Source organism: Cherax quadricarinatus, chromosome 12 (genome assembly GCF_038502225.1).
Source record: "Cherax quadricarinatus isolate ZL_2023a chromosome 12, ASM3850222v1, whole genome shotgun sequence".
In the NCBI taxonomy this organism is placed as follows: domain Eukaryota; kingdom Metazoa; phylum Arthropoda; class Malacostraca; order Decapoda; family Parastacidae; genus Cherax; species Cherax quadricarinatus.
Window position 1 is genome coordinate 25,083,800 of NC_091303.1, and position 27,068 is coordinate 25,110,867.

The 27,068-nt window shown below is 38.9% G+C and overlaps 1 protein-coding gene across 2 annotated transcripts in view; it reads right to left on the reverse strand.

The window, feature by feature from the left end:
• Positions 1–27,068, reverse strand: part of mgl (low-density lipoprotein receptor-related protein megalin) — a 611,193-nt gene that overhangs the window by 471,138 nt on the left and 112,987 nt on the right. For both annotated transcript variants that reach the window (XM_070084278.1, XM_070084279.1), the window contains exon 13: positions 10,041–10,236. In XM_070084278.1, coding sequence (XP_069940379.1) covers positions 10,041–10,236 — 196 coding nt within the window. The remainder of the gene's footprint in view (positions 1–10,040; positions 10,237–27,068) is intronic.

The following is a 27,068-nucleotide window of genomic DNA, read 5'->3' on the forward strand; positions in this document are numbered from 1 at the left end:
ACACATGCCATGGTTGAGGAGGATCTGAATTGGTATTTACAATTGAAACTTGGGGATTCCTCAATACTTGTTGTGTACGTACTGTTCAACTGCCTCCCAGCATACATGAGGGGGATTACCAATAGACCCCTGGCTGTCTTTAAGAAGGCACTGGACAGGCACCTAAAGTCAGTACTTGACCAACCGGGCTGTGGTTCATACGTCAGCTTGCGTGCGGCCAGCAGTAACAGCCTGGTTGATCAGACCCTGATCCACCATGAGGCCTGGTCTCAGACCGAGCCGCGGGGGCGTTGACCCCCGAAACCCTCTCCAGGTAAACTCCAGGTGATGTGGTTAGAACAATGATGGAACCATATCTTGGTAAGGGGCATATATTATATACTGATAACTGGTACACAAGCCCCTTATTCAGTGATTTCTTGCGAGTGAACATGACAGATGTGTGTGGCACACTGCGTGGAAATCATAAACATATGCCCAGGTTCAACGCTGGCACTCGTAGAGGTGAGGTGCAGGCATTTGCTGCCAATAACATCATGGCATTTCGGTGGCATGACAAACGAGATATCAGACTGTTGTCATCAGTTCACCCTAACAAAATGGCAGACACTGGCAGAGAGCAATGAACCCATTCTAAAACCTGCAGCTGTGATTGATTACACCCTCAATATGCATTCAGTGGACAAATGTGACATGCAGATTGGGTTTGCTGATTGTGTTCGCAAGAGTTATAAATGGTACGCAAAACTCTTTTTCCATATTCTGGACATTTCCATGCTCGATTCTTATAATATGTATAAGATGAGGACCAGAAACAAACCACCATATGGTGAATTTTGTTTGTCTGTCATCAGACAAATAATAATCAAGTACCAAGGAACAGCACCTGCAATAGAAAACCGCCCACGAAATTATCAACAACTACCTTCTCGTCTGAAGCATGGTGATCACTTCCTAACAAAACTACCTGCTACTGCTTTCAAGAAAAAGGCTCAGAAGAGGTGTTACGTCTGTGCACATACAAAACAACGCCCACAACAATGCAGAGACACTCATTTTATGTGTGAGGAGTGTAAAACACCATTGTGCATGACACCATGTTTCAAAGACTTCCACAGGCTGCAGAACTTCTAGAAACATGTCCTGTGACTGTATATGTGTATATAAAATATAGAAAAATAGTAATAAACAACATTTTATATTGTTCATTTGTGTAAACAAGTTTTGTAAACAATATAGTGACAACAGTGTTTGTGCAGTTATTGTATAGTATAGAAAGAGAAAAAACTTACAAAATAGTGCTCATATTGGTCTCACAGGCCATAAAAGTTACTTGAAAAAAAAAAATTAAATAATAATAGAAAAAAATAGAAAAAGCAAAATAAACAATTACCGGGTGACCGGCAGTTGGCGATGTTGCTGTACGTGGTTCACTTTCTGTCAAATTCACGCCTCCATATCTCATTAAGTATTGATGGCAAAAAATATTTTTTAGCCTATAAAGTTTAGAAAAAAAATTCTATCTTTTCACAAGAAAAAATAGCGTTTTTTTTTTTCGAATATTTTCCGACCCTGAGAATAGGTCTGGGAGAGGGTCTGCCAACCCTGAAATGGTTAAAGTGCAGGCATTTTACTTCCCAGTTCCAGGACTCAAGTCTGGCTAACCAGTTTCACTGAATCCCTTCACAAAATATACCCTGCTCACACTCCAACAGCTCGTCAGGTCCCAAAAACCATTCATCTCCATTCACTCCTGTCTAACAGGCTCATGCATGCTTGCTGGAAGTCCAAGCCCCTCACTCACAAAACCTCATTTACCTCCTCCCTCCAACCTTTTCGAGGATGACCCCTACCCCGCCTTCCTTCCCCAACAGATTTATATGCTCTTCAGGTCATTCTACTTTGTTCCATTCTTTCTAAATGACTAAACCACCTCAACAACCCCTCTTCAGCCCTCTGACTAATACTCTTATTAGCTCCACATCTCCTCCTAATTTCCACTCTGAATTCTAGGCATAATATTTACACCACACATTGCCCTTAGGCACAACATCTCCACTGCCTCCAGCTGCCTCCTCGCTGCAGCATTTGCATCCCAAGCTTCGCACCCACATAAGAGTGTTGGTAGCACTATACTTTCGTACATTCCTTTCTTTGCCTCCATAGATAACGTTTTTTGTCTCCACAGATACCTCAAGGCACCACTCACCATTTTTCCTCCATCAATTCTATGGTTAACCTCATCTTTCACAAACCCATCTGCTAACAAGTCAACTCTCAAATATCTGAAAACATTCACTTTTTCCATACTCCCTCTCTCCAATGTGATGTCCAATTTTTCTTTATCTAAATTGTTTGATACCCTCATTATACTTTTATCCATGTTCACTTTCCAAACTACCTTTACACACCCTCTGAAACTCATCCACTAAACTTTGCAACTTTTTTTTTAAGAATCTCCCAAAAGCACAGTAACATCAGCAAAAAGTAACTGTGTCAACTCCCATTTTGTATTTGATGCCCCATAATTTAATCCCACCCCTCTCCCCAACACCCTATCACTTACTTCTTTTACAACCCCATCTATAAATATATTAACCCCTTGACTGTCGAAACCCCAAATCCTGAGGTGACTTCTGGTGTCAAAAAAAAAAAAAAAAAAACATGAAATGATAAGAGAATCTTTTCCCACTGGTAATGACACCAAAAGAATGAAATTTGATGGAACACTTACGGAATTATGCTCTTGTGAAGTTAGCGACCTCAGCGATATTTATGAATCGGCGATTTCGCCCACTTTGAGCCATACTTTCGGTTAATTCCATTGTTCCAGTTGACCAAACTCATAGCTAATTCTTTAGAACTCCACTTGTTCTATCGATTGAGTATAAGAAACTACCCATTTACCAATTTCAGCTACCCAATAATGTGGTCAGAAATTTGCAATTTGGCCAATTTCACTCAAATTAAAAAATATACCAATTTCAAAATAGGGTCCAGAATGAACAATGCAGACATTCCTGGCTCTAAAATAACATTTTCTTTGTTTATCAGTCATGTCTCCAGGCCCCTCTGATATTACTCTTGCTTTCTATTTTGAATTTTTATTCAAACAAAAAACAGAAGATTTACTGTTATGCAGACTACTGCAATATTGTAATAATTGTATAAATAATGTCAACCCATTCATGACTGCATATTAGAATGGCTAGTTGGACATTTATTGGACAATAACATCATTTGTTTACTTTTGAACATCGGCAAAAATCAAACATTTCCCCTACTCTGAGCTCCATTTCAAGGTTCTTTCCATAGTAAAGCCAATCAAAATCACCTCTATTTCTATAATATGTTTTCCATTCTATCAAATGAGACCAAGAAAATGAGAATACAACCATAAATACTATACAAAAATACACCACAAAGTCGGCGTTTTAATCCAAAAAAACGGTCGGAGTTTTTTTTTCTCATTATGCACTGCGTGCTGCAGGATTTTTTTTATATGGTGCACACTGACCACACAGACCAATTCTCTCACATGTGGGCCTACCAGCTTTCTCCTGCTTGATTTGAAGCCGCTAGAATTTTTACGTGTATGTACATCAAACACAGTGGCTTGTAAGACGTATATATATGACCGAAACAGTCAAAGGGTTAACCCTTTCAGGGTCTGTGCTGTAGATTTACGGCTTTACATTGAGGGTCCAAACCGTAGATCTACACTATGAGCTCAGCTCACTCTGATAAGCTGTGAGCGGTAAATTTGGGCCTTGATATGAAAGAATACATCTATGTCGTATGTGTGCACCACATAAAACAAATCCTGCAGCACACAGTGCATGAGAGAAAAGTAACCGAGACCGTAATTTTCGATTAAAACAGCAACTTTGCAGTTTTTTCATATGTTTTTTGAGTTGTGTTTGCGAATTCTTGGTCTCATTTGATAGAATGGGAGATATATTACAGAAATAGAGATGATTTTGACTGGTTTTAGTACTGGAAATGGCTTGAAACTGAGCTCAAATTAGCAGAAGTTAAATTTTTGCTGATGTTCAAGAGTAAACAAATGACCTCACACGTCTAATACACGCCAGCTGGTAGGTCAAATATACGTTCACAAATGTGCTGATATTATTTATACAGTTATTACAATATTGCATGACAGCAAATCTTCTATTTTTTGGTTTGAATAAAAATTCATTATGTGAATTAAACATCAAAATGGAATCCATTTGTAAAGCCTGAAAATGTAAATAATGAACGTAGGAAATGTTAGTTTAGTGCCAGGAATGCCTGCATTGTTTATTCTGGACCCTATTTGAAATTGGAATATTTGAATTTTTGCACTAAATTGGCCAAATTACAAATTTCCTATCACTTTATTTTGTAGTTGAAACAGTTGAATTGGCAATTTCTTGTGCTCAGTCGATAGAATAGAAGTAATACTAGTGAAATAGCTAAGAATTTGGTCGACTGGAATACGGTAATTGGCCTAAAATGGGAGTCAAAGTCAGCAATATTGCCGATGTGTAAATATCACTGACGCATCAAAATTCGCAAGAGCATAATTTTGTCAATTTTCCATCAAACTTTGTACTTTTTGTTTTATTACCTTCAGAAAAAGATTCTCTACCATTCTCTAAGAAAAAATAACAAAATTATTTTTTGAAAATTCTTGGACGCTGGTGCGCACTTTGAAATTTGGCCTCTGGACCCTAAAAGGATTAAACAACCATGGTGACATTACACATCCCTGTCTAAGACCTACTTTTACCAGGGAGTAATCTCCCTCTCTCCTACACACCTTAACCCTTTCAGGGTCCGTCCCGTAGATCTACGGCTTTACGTTCAGGGTCCAAACCGTAGATCTATGCCAAAATTCTAGCGGGGTCAAATTTAGCTCGAGAAGGCTGGTAGGCCTACATCTGAGAGAATGGGTCTGGGTGGTCAGTGTGCACACCATAGAAAAAATCTGGACGCCCGCATGGCATTGTGGGAACGCCAGAAAAGTAGCTTTGTTCATTGTGCCTGGCGGCAAGGAAGCTCTCACTCCCCACTCACTCTCCGGGCGAATTCTGACTCTCCTCTTCACAACTTACAGTTCTAAGACTGATGGAAGTGGAGATGAAGACGAATTCTATGGTTTTGAACCATATGGTACCAATGTGCCATGTGGTACAATGGTACCATATGGTACAATGGTACCATATGGTACAATGGTGCCATGTCAAACAATGGTATCATATGGTACAATGGTATCATATGGTAGAGTGGTACCATATGGTACAATGTACCATATAGTACATTGTACCATATTGTACATTATACCATATGGTACAGGGTACAGGGACCCTAATGGAAATAAGCCTGTCTGACTTTTTTGGGTTATCCTAGGTTCTCCAAACATATGCTGCTAAGTATGATATTCTATGTAACTTTATTTGTGAATAACTAAATAAACTTACTTATGATGCCACATGCACTTGAGTAAGTTTATTCAGGTGTACAGAAATGCAATTACATAGATTATCATACATAGCAGCATATGTATAAAATCCTTGGATAACCCAAGAAAGTCAGGGTGACTTATTTCCATAGTTATCCCTGTATCTGTACCATATGGTGTCCTGTACTGTATGGTACTCTGTACCATATGGTACCCTGTGCCATATGGTACCCTGTGCCATATGGTACCCTGTGCCATATGGTACCCTGCACCATATGGTACCCTGCATCATATGTTATCCTGTACTGCATGGTACCCTATACCATATAGTACAATGTACCATATGGTACCCTGTAACATATGATACCGTGTACCATATGGTCAATAGGTGTTGGTGGAATGAGACACTAGCCAAGACTGAGTGAGTGGCGACTCAAGCTAGCTACTGACTCTCCAGTTTCTGAGACAAAGTGCTTTGTCATCCACCTCAAGGAATGCGTCAAGTTCCTGTACACTTGTAAATGTATAATAGAACATTACTAATATATTACATTTTTGCATATTTTTGTTGTAAACAACTATTGTAAACAAAATAATAATGAAAATATTAGTGTGTTTATTGTGTTGAATACAACAGTACCATATAGCACCATATGGTACAATGAACCATATGGTATCATTGTACTGTATGGTACAATGTGCCATAAGGTACCATTGCATCATATGGTACCATATGGTACCTTTACACCATATGGTACCATAAGGTACCATTGCATCATATAGTACCATTGTACCAAATGATGCCATTGTACCATATGGCACCATTGTATCATATGGTACCATTGTATCATATGGTACTATTGTATCATGTGCCATTGTACCATATTGTGCCATATGGTACCATTGTATCATATGGTGCCATTGTACCATATGGTAAAATTGCAATATGGTATCATTGTACTGTATGTCACAATGTACCATATGGTACCATTACATCATATTGCATTGTACCATATGGTACAATTGCAATATGGTATCATTGTACTGTATGGTACAATTTACCATATGGTACCCTTGTATCATATGGTACCATTATGCCATATGGTACCATATGGTACCATTGTATCATATGGTACCATTGTACCAAATGGTACCATTGTATCATATGGTACCATTGTATCATGTGCCATTGTACCATATGGTACCGTTGTATCATATGGTGTCATTATACCATATGGTACCATTGCACCCTATGGCACCATTGTACCATATGGTACAATGGTAGCTACACTGAGAGTAAAAGGTAGATGGGATACAAGGAGAATAGAAGCATCAGGGAAGAGAGAGGTGAAGGTTTATAAACTAAAAGAGGAGGCAGTTAGGGTAAGATATAAACAGCTATTGGAGGATAGATGGGCTAATGAGAGCATAGGCAATGGGGTCGAAGAGGTATGGGGTAGGTTTAAAAATGTAGTGTTAGAGTGTTCAGCAGAAGTTTGTGGTTACAGGAAAGTGGGTGCAGGAGGGAAGAGGAGCGATTGGTGGAATGATGATGTAAAGAGAGTAGTAAGGGAGAAAAAGTTAGCATATGAGAAGTTTTTACAAAGTAGAAGTGATGCAAGGAGGGAAGAGTATATGGAGAAAAAGAGAGAAGTTAAGAGAGTGGTGAAGCAATGTAAAAAGAGAGCAAATGAGAGAGTGGGTGAGATGTTATCAACAAATTTTGTTGAAAATAAGAAAAAGTTTTGGAGTGAGATTAACAAGTTAAGAAAGCCTAGAGAACAAATGGATTTGTCAGTTAAAAATAGGAGAGGAGAGTTATTAAATGGAGAGTTAGAGGTATTGGGAAGATGGAAGGAATATTTTGAGGAATTGTTAAATGTTGATGAAGATAGGGAAGCTGTGATTTCGTGTATAGGGCAAGGAGGAATAACATCTTGTAGGAGTGAGGAAGAGCCAGTTGTGAGTGTGGGGGAAGTTCGTGAGGCAGTAGGTAAAATGAAAGGGGGTAAGGCAGCCGGGATTGATGGGATAAAGATAGAAATGTTAAAAGCAGGTGGGGATATAGTTTTGGAGTGGTTGGTGCAATTATTTAATAAATGTATGGAAGAAGGTAAGGTACCTAGGGATTGGCAGAGAGCATGCATAGTTCCTTTGTATAAAGGCAAAGGGGATAAAAGAGAGTGCAAAAATTATAGGGGGATAAGTCTGTTGAGTGTACCTGGTAAAGTGTATGGTAGAGTTATAATTGAAAGAATTAAGAGTAAGACGGAGAATAGGATAGCAGATGAACAAGGAGGCTTTAGGAAAGGTAGGGGGTGTGTGGACCAGGTGTTTACAGTGAAACATATAAGTGAACAGTATTTAGATAAGGCTAAAGAGGTCTTTGTGGCATTTATGGATTTGGAAAAGGCGTATGACAGGGTGGATAGGGGGGCAATGTGGCAGATGTTGCAAGTGTATGGTGTAGGAGGTAGGTTACTGAAAGCAGTGAAGAGTTTTTACGAGGATAGTGAGGCTCAAGTTAGAGTATGTAGGAAAGAGGGAAATTTTTTCCCAGTAAAAGTAGGCCTTAGACAAGGATGTGTGATGTCACCGTGGTTGTTTAATATATTTATAGATGGGGTTGTAAGAGAAGTAAATGCGAGGGTCGTGGCAAGAGGCGTGGAGTTAAAAGATAAAGAATCACACACAAAGTGGGAGTTGTCACAGCTGCTCTTTGCTGATGACACTGTGCTCTTGGGAGATTCTGAAGAGAAGTTGCAGAGATTGGTGGATGAATTTGGTAGGGTGTGCAAAAGAAGAAAATTAAAGGTGAATACAGGAAAGAGTAAGGTTATGAGGATAACAAAAAGATTAGGTGATGAAAGATTGAATATCAGATTGGAGGGAGAGAGTATGGAGGAGGTGAACGTATTCAGATATTTGGGAGTGGACGTGTCAGCAGATGGGTCTATGAAAGATGAGGTGAATCATAGAATTGATGAGGGAAAAAGAGTGAGTGGTGCACTTAGGAGTCTGTGGAGACAAAGAACTTTGTCCTTGGAGGCAAAGAGGGGAATGTATGAGAGTATAGTTTTACCAACGCTCTTATATGGGTGTGAAGCGTGGGTGATGAATGTTGCAGCGAGGAGAAGGCTGGAGGCAGTGGAGATGTCATGTCTGAGGGCAATGTGTGGTGTGAATATAATGCAGAGAATTCGTAGTTTGGAAGTTAGGAGGAGGTGCGGGATTACCAAAACTGTTGTCCAGAGGGCTGAGGAAGGGTTGTTGAGGTGGTTCGGACATGTAGAGAGAATGGAGCGAAACAGAATGACTTCAAGAGTGTATCAGTCTGTAGTGGAAGGAAGGCGGGGTAGGGGTCGGCCTAGGAAGGGTTGGAGGGAGGGGGTAAAGGAGGTTTTGTGTGCGAGGGGCTTGGACTTCCAGCAGGCATGCGTGAGCGTGTTTGATAGGAGTGAATGGAGACAAATGGTTTTTAATACTTGACGTGCTGTTGGAGTGTGAGCAAAGTAACATTTATGAAGGGATTCAGGGAAACCGGCAGGCCGGACTTGAGTCCTGGAGATGGGAAGTACAGTGCCTGCACTCTGAAGGAGGGGTGTTAATGTTGCAGTTTAAAAACTGTAGTGTAAAGCACCCTTCTGGCAAGACAGTGATGGAGTGAATGATGGTGAAAGTTTTTCTTTTTCGGGCCACCCTGCCTTGGTGGGAATCGGCCGGTGTGATAATAAAAAAAAATAATGGTACCGTTGTATTCAACACAATAACCACACTAATATTTTCATAAGTTTGTTTACAATAAACTTGTAAACAAGTTTTGTAAGCAAAATAATGATAAACAAATTAGTGCAGAAAAGAAAAAAGTATAAAAAGCGTAAAATAAAAAAATGGGATTTTGCGGAAGTCACTGATGTTGCCGCCACCTGGTCATTTTGGGTCAACTTCCCGCCACTGTATCTCGGTAAGTACTGATCAGAAAAAAAATTTTTGTCTTATTACCTTCACAAAAATATATTCTTTAATTCTATAAGAAAAAATAATTTTTTTTTTTTCAAAATTTCTTGGACACTGGAGCACTACTTCAGATTTTGGCCTTGGACCCTGAAGGGGTTAACCTGAGCCTCACTATCTTCATAAAACAGCATTTAGTAGCTTACTACTAGTTCTTGTTCTTGTTTACTTCTATTTATCTCTGTGGGGGAAGTGGAACAGAATTCTTCCTAAGTAAGCTATGCGTGTCATAAGAGGGGACTAAAATGCCGGGAGCAAAGGGGTAGTAAACCCTTCTCCTGTATACATTAGTAAATTTAGAAAGAAAAACTTTCGTTTTTCTTTTTAAGGGTGACCTAAAAACAAAAACTTTAATTTTTCTTAAAAAGAGTGACCTACAAAGAACAACTTTTGTTTTTCTTTTTAGGTCAACCTGCCGTGGTGGGATATGGCCAGTTTGATGAAAAAAAAATAATTTAGTATAAAATGTTTTGTATAATTTGAAAGATTCTATGAAATTCATAAACACAAAGAATTTAAATTGTACAGGGTGTCATTAAGAAAATTTACAGAAAAAGTACCTAATATTATAGAAACTGACCCTTTGTTGGGATGCACAACAATGGCTCTGGGACGCTTGAGGTCTGTAAGCAAGACTCTTCTATATTCTGGCTTCTTTGTGGACAGTACATTCAGAGTTCCTTTCCTACTATCAATGTAATAAAGATTTCCAGAAGCCCAGTCCAGAGCCAGACCCTCTACACCTTCGTTCTGTGATGCTAATAAATTTTCACGACCTGGAAAAAAACAAGACAAGGTACAATTAATTAGAATAATTATAAACAGGGGAGCAAGGGGCTAGTAACCCCTTCTCCTGTGTAAATTACTAAATTTAAAAAGAGAAACTTTCGTTTTTCTTTTTGGGCCACCCTGCCTTGGTGGGATACGGCCAGTGTGTTGAAAGAAAGAAGAAAAATTATAAACAGAAAAGTGAGTTAGTGAATGTGAATATATACTCACCAAGTTATGCTCACTAGGGTGAAGTCTCAGCTCCTGATACAGCATTGCTGTTGCCCAGTCTCCTGGGTCCTATCACTGATGCCTGAAACTGTTTCAAGTCATTCTCCTTTTTCCCCAACCATTAAGTTGAAGTATTTCCTAACATCTCTCTGGTTCATCTGAGATTTCAGTTTCCACCTAATTTCCTTGTGCCTGTCCCTCTCTCTTATCAAACAGTCTCAATCCTACGAGTCTATACCATACAGTTAAATGGTTTCTTAAGGAAACGAGCACATGATACTGCACACAAATACTATATGCCTGTACAATACGAACACAGAGTCTAACTGAAACAAACTGAAAATCATATTTTAAATGAGGCTTTATTTGGTGGAAATTACTCAATACAGAGAAGAGACGAAGTGAGTAAGAAGAGAGAGAATTGGCAATATGATACAGGCTTATATTAAAATCTAAAAACAAAAATTTAAGTGGTAGGAACCCAAAATAATGAGAAAATTATGGTAGTCAATGCATACAACACATTTTCTAAAAACTTGCAAGAGAGAAGAATTCAACAAGATATCTGAGTATTACATAGTATAATAAGAGAAGTAATGCTGAATAGTGACTAAAATGATAAAGTTATAAAATTATTTGATTTCAACTATAAAGAAATAAAGTGGGCAACCTATGAGACTGGAAAAGGACCAATATATCTAAAATAAGAAGAGAGGGACTGGTCGGAGAAAAAGCAAATATCAAACTTAAGCTTAAGGAATCTTACAGGAGACAAGAAAATCAGGAAGAACTTAAAACCATCAATGAAATTGAAAGAAACCCAAAATACTTCTTTTCTTATGCCAAATCAGAGGGGAAAACAACATCTAGTACTGGACCCCTGCTTAGATGAGATGGGACCTACACAGATGACAACAATAAAATGAGTGAGATACTAAAGTCCCAACATGACTCGGTGTTCAGCGAGCAGTTAACCAGACTAAGGGTGACAATCTTAAATGAATTTTTTATGACCGAGACCAAAAATTTGATCATTTAAAAATTCTCTGATATTATCCTAACAACACAAGACTTCAAAAAGGCAATTAACCCTTAAACTGTTCAAACGTAGATCTATGTTCATCTGCATAGCGCTCCGAATAGTATTTTGAATTTTTTTTTTTTTTTTTTAAATGAAGAGCTCATTTTTATAAATGTTATGGGAATAAAAATTAGGGCCAGTACTTACTAAGATATAAGCCCATGAAGTTGGTGCTGGATGCTCACCTGATAAGCAACATCGAGTCCTGCCGCTTGCAGAAGTATTGCCAATATACCTTTTTTTCTCGTTTTTATTTTAATTTATATAATTTTTATGTTCTGATAATTACAATTTATAATAGTTCTTGTGATTTCATAGCCAATCTTTGTTCTGACACTAATATTAGGTACTGAAATAGTACTCAAATAGTCACAATCACACCGACAGGTGAACATTTTCACCTGCCTTGGTCATTTACTATTGTCTAGAAATATAGACAAAGTATTTATAGGTCCCAGCAATGTTTTAGACATGCTGGAGTATGAAACTTCTAGAAGAATGGTGTTATGACAAGTGTCAGATAACTGGTGACAGCCAGTGACATTTGATGAATGTGGGCTGTTGCAGGGAACCCTGGCTTTATTTGTTTTCACTGTTGCATACAAACATGTCTGTCTGTATGCCTGTCTGTCTGTCTGTCTGTCTGTCTGTCTAGCTCTGCTTATCTGTCTTTCTGTCTGCCTGTGTCTGCTTGTCTCTGTCTCAGGGAGCAGCTGGTAAACCTGTTGGTTTTTGGTTTATGAGCCAGTCCTTGATTGCTGAGCAGGTGAAAATGTGTATTACTTGCCAGTCATGCTTATTATATCTACAAGCACTGTATAACACTTTGCCTGGAATTTTTGGGTTATCCTAGGTAATTTACACTATGTATAATACCTGTACTTATGTGTACATGTGAAAGATAGACAGAGATAGACAGAGATATAGACAGAGATACAGACAGATAGACAGAGATATAGACAGACAGAGACAGCCAAAGCCAGCCAGCCAACCAGCCTGCCGATTACATAAGAACATAAGAAAGAAGGAACACTGCAGCAAGCCTACTGGCCCATGCAAGGCAGGTCCATGTCACCCCCCCAGTTTAGACCAATGACCCACCTAGTCAGGTCACATCCACTGAAGGAAGGAGCACGGCATCAGACCTAGTAGCACAAGCTAGTCAGGTCCAACTCACACCCACTCATGTATTTATCTAACCTATTTTTACTTTCCTCTTAAAAGGGGAGTGTTAATATGACATGACATCAGTAAATCCCTGGTATTTGCCAGGTTATCTGTTCTAGTTGGCGATCAATTGAAATTGTGCTCCCACAAGGTACTAAGTGGTCCCAGATTTTTTTCATACTGCACACAGTGTGTGCAGACCCATTCTCTCATGTCTAGGCGACTCAGGCCTATTGCGCCATATTTGAAGGAATGAAAAATAAAATGTTGATCTATGTTCAGAGCGCTACACATGTGCACGTAGATCTACGTGTGGACAGTTTAAGGGTTAATGATATGCCCATGCATGCCACCCCAGGCCTGGACTCATGGAACTCCGTGTTCATCAAGAACTGCAAGAAGCCCGTCACATGCCTTCAGCATTCTATGGAGAGGAAGCATGGACATGGGGTTATCCCACACACTCACTAAAAACAAAAGACATAGCCCCACTTCCCAAGTGGAGCAGGGCTATTACACTGTGCAACCATGGTGTAACAATGCACAAAATGCATGATAAAGGAATAACAGGAAAAGCTGATAGATGGATACATAACTTCCTAATAAATAGAACATGAAGAGTAATAGTAAACAGAGTAAAGTCTGAGGCAGCTACAATGAAAAGTTCTGTTCCACAAGGCACAGTACTTGCTCCCATCCTACTCCCCAACCTTACATCTGACATAGACAGAGATGTAAGCCATAGCTTACATCTCTGTCCTAGCAGTGTCCTCCATTGAAGACACTGCAAGACTCCAAGTGGACATCAACCAAATCTTCAAATGGGCTGCTGAAAACAATATGAAGTTCAATGAAGAGAAATTTCAACTACTCAGATATGGAAAACCTGAAGAAATTTAGACTATCAGGGTATACAACAAATTCTAACCACACAATAGAGTGAAAAACTAATGTGAAGGACCTGGGAGTGATGATGTCAGAGGATCTTGCCTTCAAAGACTGCAACAATGTATCTACGTCATCTGCTAGAAAAATCATAGGATGGTTAATGAGAACCTTCAAAACTAGAGACGCCAAACCCACGATGATTCTCTTCAAATCACTTGTTCTCTCTAGCTGGAATACTGCTGTACACTAACTGCCCTCAAGACAGGGGAAATTGCTGACCTGGAAAGTGTACAGAGAACTTTCACAGCACACCTAAGTACCATCAAGCACCTAAAATACTGGGAATGGTTGAAGTCCCTTGATTTGTATTCCCTGGAATGCAGGCAAGAAAGATATATGATAATATACACCTGGAAAATCCTAGAGGGATTAGTACCAAACATGCACACGAAAATCACTCCTTATGAAAGCAAAAGACTCAGCAGGAGATGTAACATTCCCCCAGTGAAAAGTAGGGGCACCACATGTAAAATAAGAGACAACACAACAAGTGTCAGGGGCCCAATACTCTTCAACTGCCTCTCAGCATACATAAGGGAGATCACTAATAGACCCCTGGCTGTCTTCAAGAAGGCACTGGACAGGCACCTAAAGTCAGTATGTGATTAGCCAGGCTGTGGTTCGTATGTCAGTTTGTGTGTGGCCAGCAGTAACAGCCTGGTTGATCTGACCTTGATCCACTATGAGGCCTGGTCTCAGACTGTGCCGCGACGGTGTTAACCCCCGAAACCCTTTCCAGGTATAATCCAGAACTCCAAATAAATGGTAAATCAATCTTTTAATGTAATGACAGGTTTTTGATATAACAAAATATAAATGAAGTGACAAGTGAAAGAATATAGTCAATTCTTCACCTGGTAGTCACTGGAACAAAGGAAGGAATTTTCAACACAAACTATTAAACACTTAGGAAATGGTGATCATGTACTAATGAAGATAAATATAACTTAGTAGAGGAAAACGAAACACACACACAGGAATAAATAAATTATAATAAAAAAATAATGCTTTAAGGCAGTGTTTTTGAGAAGTTAAATAGTATAAAAGATTAAGAGAAAGAGTTATTTAACTTTTATGAAATAAGATTTAAAAAGTTTATTCCCAAAATGGGTAAAAGAAAAAATGTTAAAGAATAAAGTAATGGAAGGTTCTGGAGAGTTGTGAATAATAAATAAAAAGAATTTGGAACCATATAGGAAGCAAGCCAATCCAGAGACTCATCAGAAACATAAGTCAAAAATGAATACACTAAATGTAAGGAAGGAAAAAGAAACCTTGAAAAGGAAATACCCTAGCAGAAAACAGCAAGATGGAACCAAATCTTTTATTCAGATTTGTAAAATGTGAACTAAATAATGAAGACAAAATACAAAGAATTACTAAATTTTGGGATCACCCTGCCTTGGCAGGATATGGCTGGTTTGTTAAAAAAAAAAATACAAAGAATGAAAGATAAAAGTAAAATCACTAAGTGGAGGAGGTAATGTGTGATGTACTAAATAGGAAGTTTCAGGATGTTGAAAAAAAAATATATTTTTACATGAAGCAGATTCAAAACCCAAAAATGTCGGTGAATTAGAGTATTTCAAGATAACTATAAAAAGTGGAAATATAAACACACATGTGATCCTTTATTGACAACGTTTCGCCCACACAGTGGGCTTTATCAAGTCACAAACAGATATACAGTGGAACCTTGACTTACAAGTTTGATCCGTTCCAGGAGCTAGCTTGTAACTCAATTTACTCGTATATAAAATTAATTTTCCTCATTTAAATTAATTGAAAAGCCATTAATTCGTTCCTGCACTCTGGAGAGACTAGAAAAAAATACTTGAATATGGTGCTATTATCAACTATATGGCTTATTTATCTATCACAATTCATCTAATATGTCATAATAAACAACATAAGTAGCACAGAAACACGATATATACTCTAGAATGAATAAAATAGGCCATAATGTGGAGGCAGATGAAGCGGCAGAAGCGTCAGCCATTTCTGTACCAATCTGACTATAGTATTTTCCCATATTCTTGCTGTAAGAGAAAATGGAGTATTTTTAAGGCTAACTGCAGTAGATCACTAGGACCCACAGTTAGAAAAAGAAATTTGGCCAAATGACTGTAAAAAATGCAAACAAGCATGAGAGGACTGCCCCCCACAGGGATGTAAACATGTTTACTGCTTACCAGCTGTGCCAGCTAGCACAAGCAATCTGAATTATTATTACATATGTATTATGCATTATTATTATTATTAATTTAGGGAACTGAAACTCTATCATTATTATAATTATTATTATTAATTTAGGGAACTGAAGCTCTATTGTTATAATAATAATAATAATAATAATAATAATAATAATAATATTATTATTTCTAGGTAGTAGGTTGGTAGACAGCAACCGCCCAGGGAGGTACTACCGTCCTGCCAAGTGATTGTAAAACTGAAGCCTGTAATTGTTTTACACGATGGTAAGATTGCTGGTGTCTTTTTTTATCTGTCTCATACACATGCAAGATTTCAGGTATGTCTTGCTACTTCTACTTACACTTAGGTCACACTACACATACATGTACAAGCATATATATACACACCACTTTGGGTTTTCTTCTATTTTCTTTCTAGTTCTTGTTCTTGTTTATTTCCTCTTACCTCCATGGGGAAGTGGAACAGAATTCTTCCTCCGTAAGCCATGCGTGTTGTAAGAGGCGACTAAAATGCCGGGAGCAAGGAGCTAGTAACCTCTTCTCCTGTATATATTACTAAATGTAAAAGGAGAAACTTTCGTTTTTCCTTTTGAGCCACCCCGCCTCGGTGGGATACGGCCGGTGTGTTGAAAGAAAGATTATTATTATTATTATTATTATAATTATTATTATTATTAATTTAGGAAAGTGAAGCTCTATCGTTATTATAATAATACAGTAGACCGCCACTGAAGAACTGCTGCACAATTTTATGTAATACGTCATATAATTAATTTAACATGGTTCAGTTTGTGGGAAGGAAAAAAAATTCTCTTCTGCTCAAGAGGCCACCTTGTTGTGTAGCAGTTGGGGAGCCCTCCCCTACCACTCCCAGGCATCACCCCACCCTCCCCTACCACTACCCGACACCACCCCCCACCATCCCAACATTCCTAATTCATAAGTGTTCAGTCTTTCTCTGCTACAAGGCAGCTGTGTTTGTCAATTATCTGCCAAGCAATCATGACACCCAGTAGCCATACTATTGTTACTGAAAGTGGCACTAAGAGGTATAAGCACTTAAGTCTTAGAATTAACAAAGATATTAAACAAGAGATAACCTGTAGCTGTAACTGAAGTGTTACTTTGTACACAGAAAAAGAGGTTAACATGAGTTTGTGTGACTGACTGAAAGACTGACTGAGTGACTTGACTGACATACTGAGTGACATGAGTGACTTGACTGACTGAATGACTTGACTGACTTACTGAGTGACTTGACTGACTGAATGACTTGACTGACTTACTGAGTAACCCGACTGACTGAATGACTTGACTGATTCATTGAGTGACTTGAGTGTAATAATATATTACATATTATATTATTATCATTATTATTATTGCTGAGAAGAAAAAGAGAATGATTTCCATGGAATTAAAGTATGAAATCATAGATAAACAAGAGAGGTGTCCAGGTTTTGGGTTGAGGGGGAAGAGGGAGGGGGGAGCTGGCTGGTAACTCAGCAAAAAATCGACCCAGGGATGGCTCGTATCTCAAAAAACTCGTAAGTTGGGACACTTGTAAGTCAAGGTTCCACTGTACCTGGGTGGAAGGTTCGTGAGTATTTATAGGATGAAGTCAGATGGAGAATGCTGCATGTGACAATCTACCGAAGCTTTTACAGGATACTGATAAAAAAGCAATTGGGCCAGATGAGATAGCCCCATGGGTTTTAAAAAAGCAAATGGAAGATAACATACACTATAACAATATTTGAAAAAGGTAACAGTTTTGTTGTAAAAAGACTAAAAAAAGCCATTAGAGAAAAGCAAATAACACACTTGGAGAGGAACAGCCTGTTAACTAGTAAACAATTCTTTATTAAGTCTGAAAATTCCTGTACGGTGGAACCTCGGTTTTCGTCATTAATTAGTTCCAGAAAATCTGATGAAAACCGAATTCAACGAAAACTGAAGCAATATTTCCCATAAGAAATATTGTAAATCCAATTAATTTGTTCCAGACACTCAAAAGTATTAACAAAAAATACATTTTATAGAGAATAGCTATAGTTTTACATACAGAAAAAATGAGAAATGAATATAAAGGACTAATGAAATGGATAAACGAACATTTAATATCACTTTTACCTTTATTGAAGACCCTTGTTGGCATATGGAAGATGCGAGGAGGGGATAGGGAGGAGGAGAGGGTACTGGTCGGAAGGGAATTCCTTGTCTACAGGGACTTCAGGTGTCCAGTCCCTATCCTGGGTTACTTCCCTTCTTTGTCTTTTACTAGCACTGGATCCCTGTTGCGCAAAAAATCTGTCCAGAGAGGTCTGTTTCTGGTATCTCTAAGATTTGCCTAAAATGGGACAAGGCATTGCCATTGAACATGATGCAGACACAGACTGCAACAGCTTTGTTAGGGTGATATTTCTCTATAAAACTTTGCAACTCACTTTACTTTGCACACATGTCAAAAGCACATTCTCTCCTCTCTTTTCCTCCTCCTCCTCCTCTGAAGCAATTTCCTCAGCTGCAATCTATTGCTGTTCCAGCTGAAGGTGTTGCAACTCTTCAGTGGTTAGCTCTTCCCTGTGGTCGTCCACCAACTCTTCCACATACACAAATAACCCGCACATAGAAGAGAGGAGCTTAGGATGGCATTTCGGTCCAACTTGGACCATTTACGAAGTCACACTGTGACTTTGTATATGGTCCAAGTCAGGCTGAAATGTTGTTGTAAGCTCCTCTCTTCTATGTGTGGGTTATTTGTGTATTGTTCCAGTCACAGTATTGTGCCTTTTTTTGTTAACTCTTCCACATCCTGGCCACTCATATCCAACCCCATACTTTGTTACGAGTTCTTTCTTGAATTCTATCATGTTTCTTGCCTTCTTTATCAAAGGGTTGGCACTCGGAACTTCCTTGGGCCCCATGGTGGCTTATTTAGCAGTTGCACTCAATAAACAAGCACAAAAAAAAAAGGATTATTATGAAGTGTTTTGGATGAACATGCAGGGCAATGCTCACTCGACGAGAATCAAAACCAGACTGACTCAGAATGTGTGGGCGCGGGCAGGTGGACACATTCAATACGGCAAACTGGCAAAAACCAAAGCGATGAACAAAAACTGGGACAAAATTTTGACGAAAAAAGTTGTCGAAAATCGAATTCGACGAAAACCAGGGCAAACAAAAACCGAGGTTCCACTGTACATCAAATCTCTTAAAACTATTTTGAGAGTCAAAGAAATTGTTCAAAAAATATGAATGGCAGATTGTATTTAACTAGATGTTAAGATAACTTTTGATAAAAGTTTCCCATGAGAGACTGATTTGAAAATCTCAAAACAAGAGGACAATTTTTTAACCCTTAAACTGTCGAAATGTAGATCTATGTTCACCTGCGTGGCGCTCCGAATATTTTGAAAAATATAAAAATCATTTTTTGTTTTTACATTAAAGAGGGCTATTTTCTGTGTGGTATAAGACCAAAAAAAAAAAAAATTTTAGGACCAGTACTTACTGAGCTATAAGACCACGAAGTTGGCTTTGGATGATCACCTGACGGCAACATCCAGTCCTGCTGCTTGCAGAAGTGTTGCTGATTTACCTTTTTTCCTCATTTTTATTTTAATTTATATAATTTTTATGTTCTGATAATTACAATTTATAATAGTTCTTGTGATTTCATAACCAATCTTTGTTCTGACATTAATATTATGTACTGAAATAGTACTCAAATTGTAACAATCACACTGACAGGTGAACATTTTCACCTGCCTTGGTCATTTACTATTGTCTAGAAATATATACAAAGTATTTATAGCAATGTTTTAGACATGCTGGAGTATGAAACTCCTTGAAGCATGGTGTTTTGACAAGGCTCAGAATGTACCCTGCTGGAGGGAACCTTGCCTTTATATGTTTTTACTCTTGCACACAAGCATGTCTTTGTATGTCTGTAAGTCTATCTGTCTGCCTGTCTGTCTATCTCTACATTTTTCTGTCTATCTGTACATCTGTCTGTTTATCTGTACATCTGCCTGTCTATCTGTCTGTCTGCCTAGCTCTGCTTATCTGTCTGTCCAGTTCAGCTTATCTGTCTTTCTGTCATCTGTGTGTGCCTGGAGTATAATATGAACTCCTTGAATAATGGTGTTGTGACAATCGTCAGATAACAAGTGACATTTGATGAATGTGAGCTGCTGGAGGGGTAACCTTGTCTTTATATGTTTTTACTCTTGCACACAAACATGTCTCTGTATGTCTGTCTGTCTGTCTGTCTATCTGTACATCTATCTATCTGCCTAGCTCTGCTTATCTGTCTGTCCAGTTCTGCTTATCTATCTTTCTGTCTGCCTGTGTGTGTCTGTCTTTCCATCTGCTTGTCTCTGTCTCAAGGAGCGGCTAGTAAACCTGTTGGTTTGTGGTGTATGGGCCGCTCCCTGATTGCTGAGCAAGTGACACTGCTATTATTTGCCTCATGTTTATTTATGTCTTACATTTAGAAACACTGAATGATGATGAAAGTATTTTCTTTTTGGGGATTTTCTTTCTTTTTGGGTCACCCTGCCTCGGTGGGAGACGGCCGACTTGTTGAAAAAAAAAAAAAAAAAAATTTAGAAACACTGTATAGCCCTTGGCCTGGAATTTTTGGGTTATCCTAGGTAATTTACATTATGTATAATAACTGTACTTATGAGTACATGTGAGACACAGAGATATAGACACAGATACAAATAGACAGTGATATAGACAAAGATATAGACAGATAGACAGAGATATAGACAGATACCGACAGAGACAGCCAAAACAAACCAGCTAGCCAGCCGATACATAAGAACATAAGAAAGAAGGAACACTGCAGCAGGCCTACTGGCCCATGCAAAGCAGGTCCATGTCACCCCCCAGCTTAGACTAATGACCCACCTAGTCAGGTCACATCCACTGAAAGAAGGAGCATGAGATCTAATGCAGTAGCACAAGCTAGTCAGGTCCAACTCACACCCACCCACACCCACTCATGCATTTACCTAACCTATTTTTACTTTCCTCTTAAAATGTGAGTGTTAATATGACATGACATCAGTGAATCACTGGTGTTTGCCACACTATTTGCTCTAGTTGGCGCTCAGTTGAACTGGTGCTCTCACAAGGTACTAAGTGGTCCCCGATTTTTTTCATAGTGCGCACACTGAGTGCATAGACTCATTCTTTCATGTCTAGGCGACTCAGGCCTATCGCACCAAATTTGAAGGAATGAAAAATAAAATGTTGATCTACATTTGGAGCCCTCCGCACGTGAATGTATATCTACGTGTGGGCAGTTTAAGGGTTAAAATGAATGAGAGACACTGAGAGGAAAATGCAAAGTGATAACAGGGAAAATGTCCTCTTAAGGAAATGATACTAGTGGAGCACCAGAAGGATCTGTATTTGCCTCTATAATATTTATAATTTATATTAATGACATACCATAACAGAAAACCATATTATTCTGTCTGCAGATGATGCAAATATCTTGTTAAAAATAATTATTAAAAATTCTTAATCTTTACAAGATTACTTAGATAAACTGTGCAAATTTAATAACAGATGGATAATGGGAGGAAAAAATCTAACAAAATAAAGAATATAGGTAGTGTGATAAAATTTTACGAGTACCACACAAGGAGTTATTACAGGTTGGCCATCACTAATCCGGCAATCAGTAATCCAGTTCCATCAGTAATCCGGCACTAATTTCGGCTAGCATAATTTCAAATTTCCGGGATCGCAACACCAACCTGCTGCTACTGTTTGGTGGTGCTACTTGCTGCACAAGTCATTCCAACTTCTTTTTCTCCATTTATTCTTATAACCTGCTTACTTTTAGCCCTAGCCATGATTCCAATGAATAAAAGAAATACTTCACGTTGTGTAAAGCACATAAACTGTACATTGTCCAAAAAAAATAAGGTGGCTTTGACGCCATTGTCGGTTGCCATGAGCTCAGCTCACTCAGATAAGCTGTGACTGGTAAATTTGGGCTTACATTTGAGAGAATAGGTCTGTGTGGTAAGTGTGCACTATATAAAAATAATCCTGCAGCATGCAATGCATAATGACAAAAAAATACAACCGTAGTGCAAAATAGCAACTTAGGGGCGGCTAACGTGCATGGCACACGAAGTAAAGAAAAAAATTTGAAAACATATGAAAACTGAGCTAATCATATAGAAAAATAGCTTAACACCTGTACTTAGCTCAGTGGTGACGTCCTGTACTTAGTTGGAGTGGCGACCTGTACTTAGCTCAGTGAGGACATGTCTAATGTACTCTCTGTGGACTGAACCAAGATGCCCTCCATTGAGCAACTTTACCAGTAGCTTAAGGAGGAATTAAGGGTAGCAAAGATAGAGATATGGTGCTTGATGGAGGAAAACAAGAGGATTTATAGTAGTCCTCCTGTTGCGAGTCCTCAGGTCAAGAAGGGAACCTGGGCAGTTCCCGGACAGCATGGAACAAAGTTGAAGATCAAGAAGATGAATGGAGAGGTAGAAATGATAAAGAAGAAAGACACTGCTGTGGAAACTGTTGTGGAAACATCGAACGCATTCTCCGTGCTACCCGATGAATGTGAGTCGACTACTGGGAACGTCATGATGAATGACACCAAGGAAGGTAAAAACATTGTTGCTGCTGGAGATAGCCAGGTTAGGTATATGGATAGGGCCTTCTGCTTGAAGGATAAGAGTAGGAGACAAAGGGTTTGCTTTCCTGGGGCTGGGATGGAGGATATTGTTAGCTGGCTTGACAACATCATGAATGGTAATGAAATCAATCCGATTATCTGCCTCAGTGCTGGAGGCAATGATGTAGGGAAGCGTAGAAGTGAGGACAGCAACAGACATAATTAGGAAGAAGGGGGGGCGCCTTGTTATATGTGGCATTTTGCCAAGAAAGGGTGTTGGAAACGAATGGTTGTCCGGGGAAATTGGTATTAATTGTTGGCTGAACAAACACTGTAAGGATAATGCAGTACCAATGATTGACAACTGGAACCACTTCTATGGCCGAAATGATATGTATGCCAGGGATGGGGTTCACTCATCCAGGGCAGGTGTGGGATTTCTTCCTAGCTCAATTGAGGGTGTTGTTAAGACTTTAAACTAGGATTAGTTAGAGGTAAGGGTTTAAAATTAAAAATAATGAGTATGGATACATTGACTTAGGCTTTGATATTATGAAACTTAATAATAACAGTCATGGCACAACACTGGGTAATGATAATTACAGAAATTATGTAAAAGCAAAAGTGAATAGGAAAAATGTGCTGAAGAAAAAACATATGACTGTATTTTATGCTAACAATCGAAGTGCAAGAAATAAGATTAATGAATTATGTTTGATAGCGTGTTCTGGGAACTTTGATGTCACTGCAATAACTGAAACATGGTATGATTTAAAGAGTCGGGATATGACTGCTGAGTGTAACATTCAAGGGTTTAAGTTGTTCCATGTGGATAGATATAATGGAAAGGGGGAGGAGTTGCATTATATGTACAAGAAAATATAAATTGCTGCGTAAAAACAGGTATAAAAATAGATGGGTTAGTAACAGAATCTGTTTGGGTAGAGTTTGTAGAAGATCAAGAAAAACTAATTCTAGGTGTAACATACTGACCTCCAGGCTTGGATCACGATAGAGGGAGACTTTTTTGGGACAAAATTTTAGGAAAAAATAATTTTTTTTTTTTTTTGAATATTTGGCGACATAGAATGACAGTTTCAGAGAGGGGCCTGAAACAGTCAAAGGGTTAAAGAGTCGGGATATGACTGCTGAGTGTAACATTCAAGGGTTTAAGTTGTTCCATGTGGATAGATATAATGGAAAGGGGGAGGAGTTGCATTATATGTACAAGAAAATATAAATTGCTGCTTCTAGACATAGTAATGTAGTGATAGTAGGGGATTTTAACTTTAGTTAAACTGACTGGACTTCTTTGACTGGTAATCTGGAGTCCAATGACTTCATGGAAGTGATTCAGGACTGTTTTCTGAAGCAGTGTGTAACAGAGCATACCAGAGGTAGTAATTTGCTCGACCTAATCTTGTCAAATAAGGAAACACTCGTAAATAATCTGGAGATCGCTGAAGAGCTTGGTGCAAGTGATCACAAATCCATCACTTTTAGCATTAACTGGAAACACGAGAATAATGATAATACGGTAAAAGTCCCTGATTTTCGTTCTGCCGATTTTAATGGACTTAGGGAATGCCTGTCTAATCTTGATTGGGGTAATCTAGCTAATGATTTTATTGACGATGATCATACTTATGATTACGAAGGGATCTGCGTTTATAATTTTTTTTCTTAATACTAATGTACAAAGTGCACAGAGTACAGTGGACTCTCAGCTAACGATATTAATCCGTTCCTGAAAGCTCACTGTATGCTGAAATTATCGTTAGCTGAATTAATTTTCCCCATAAGAAATAATAGAAATCAAATTAATCCGTGCAAGACACCCCAAAGTATGAACAAAAAAAAATTTTTACCACATGAAATATTAATTTTAATACACACAAACTGACACTTACCTTTATTGAAGATCTGGTGATGATTGATGGGATGGGAGGAGGGGAGTGTGTGGAAGTTGTTAATGTTTAGAAGGGGAATCCCCTTCCATTAGGACTTGAGGTATCAAGTCCTTTTCCGGTGTTACTTCCCTTCTTCTTTTAATGCCACTAGGACCAACTTGAGAGTCACTGGACCTCTGTCGCACAACATATCTGTCCATAGAGGCCTGTACCTCCCGTTCCTTTATGATTTGTCTAAAGTGGTTCACAACATTGTCATTGTAATAGTCACCAGCACGGCTTGCAATAGCTGTGCGAGGGTGATTTTCATCCATAAAGGTTTGCACTTCAAGCCACTTTGCACACATTTCCTTAATCTTCGAAATAGGCAACTTCTTCAATTTCTCTCTCCCCTCCTCCGAAGCAGTTTCCTCAGGTCTGTCCTCTTGCTGTTGAAGATGATCTTGCAGCTCATCAGTGGTTAGTTCTTCATTGTCCTCCTCCACCAACTCTTCCACATCCTTCCCACTAACCTCCAACCCCAGGGACTTCCCCAATGCCACAATGGATTCCACAACTGACATACGCTTCTCAGGGTTAGCCTTAAATCTTTCAAAATCCCTTTTGTCTACACATTCTGGCCACAGTTTCTTCCAAGCAGAGTTTAAGGTCCTCTTAGTCACTCCCTCCCAAGCCTTACCTATAAGGTTTACAAAACTGAGGATACTAAAGTGATCTTTCCCAAACTCTCTTAGAGTTAATCGAGTGTCTGTGGTCACTACAAAGCACTTTTGAAACAGCTTTTGTGTAGAGTTATTTGAAGTTTGAAATGACCTGCTGGTCCATGGGCTGCAGGAGAGGAGTGGTATTAGGAGGCAAAAACTTGACCTTAATGAAGCTCATGTTCCCAGAAATTCGCTCTGCCAAGTCTAAAGGATGACCAGCAGCATTGTCTAATACCAGGAGGCACTTAAGGTCCAATTTATTTTCCAGGAGGTAATTTTTCACAGTGGGGGCAAATGCACGGTGTAACCAGTCATAGAAAAGGTCTCTAGTGACCCATGCCTTACTGTTTGCCCTCCACATCACACACAAATTAGCCTTGAGGACATTGTTGCACCTGAACACTCTGGGAGTTTCAGAGTGATACACCAATAAAGGCTTCATTTGCAATCACCACTAGCATTAGCACACATCAAGAGAGTAAGCCTGTCTTTCATAGGCTTATGTCCTGGGAGTGCCTTTTCCTCCTGAGTAATGTAGGTCCTGTTTGGAATTTTCTTCCAAAACAAGCCTGTTTCGTCACAATTAAACACTTGTTCAGGTTTCGGTCCTGCACTGTTTATGTACTCCTTGAATTCCTTCACATATTTTTCAGCTGCTTTTCGGTCCGAACTGGCAACCTCACCATGCCTTATCACACTATGTATGCCACTACAATTCTTAAATCTCTCAAACCAACCTTTGCTGGCCTTAAATTCACTCACATCACCACTAGTTGCAGGCATTTTTCTAATTAAATTGTCTTGCAACTTCCTAGCCTTTTCACAAATGATCGCTTGAGAGATGCTATCTCCTGCTATCCACCAATAACAGTCTCTCAACATCTTCTATCACTTGCGATCTCTTATTCGAAAACAAAGTTGCACCTTTTGCAAGAACAGCTTCCTTGATTGTCATTTTCTTGGCCACAATAGTAGCGATGATTGATTGGGGTTGGTATACAACCTGGCCAGCTCCGAGACACGCACTCCACTTTCGTACTTAGCAATTATCTCTTTTTTCATATCCATAGTAATTCTCACCCTTTTTCCTGCAGGGTTGGCACTAGAAGCTTTCTTGGGGCCCATGGTGACTTATTTTGCAGGTACAATCACTAAAAACGCTGTGATAATATGAAATGTTCCGATTGTATGTGTGGATGCGACAGCACTGGCTGGATTGTAAACACTGGCACCCACGGGACAGCTGAGGCGCGCTCAGGCCACACGTGGACGCGTCTTGAACGAATCACGTAGGGTGAGTTTTTTAGCATTAGCCAAGGCAAAATTTTTGCATTAAAATGTATCGTATGCTGGATTTAACGTTAGGTGATGCCATCGTTAGCTGAGGGTCCACTGTATACATTCCGCAGAGACAAATTATGTCTAATAATAATGATCATAAATGGGTTAACAGGAGGCTAAAGCATCTATTAGGGAAGAAAAGGGGAATTTTTAGGCGCATCAAAAGAGGAGAGGTTAACTTTACTGATCAATATGTTCAGCTTTAAAGAGAAGTAAAAAAAGGGGATTAGAACAGCTAAACGTGACTATGAAATTAGACTTGCTAATGAATCAAAGACTAATATAAAGGGATTATTTCAAGTGTATAGAACGAAAGTGAAGGAAAAAATAGGACCTCTGAAAATTGGGAATGGACGGCTGAAGGAAAATGAACTGGATATGTGTTCGTTATTTAATAACTATTTTTTGTCAGTTTTTACACAGGAAGACATAAATGAGATTCCAGAAATTAACAATTATTCAGTTCCTGATGAATTCAAATCAACTAACTTTACCGTCACGAGGGACATGGTTATCAAACAGATAGACAAACTGAAGCAAAATAAGTCCCTGGGCACCAACAAGTTGTTTTCCAAGGTACT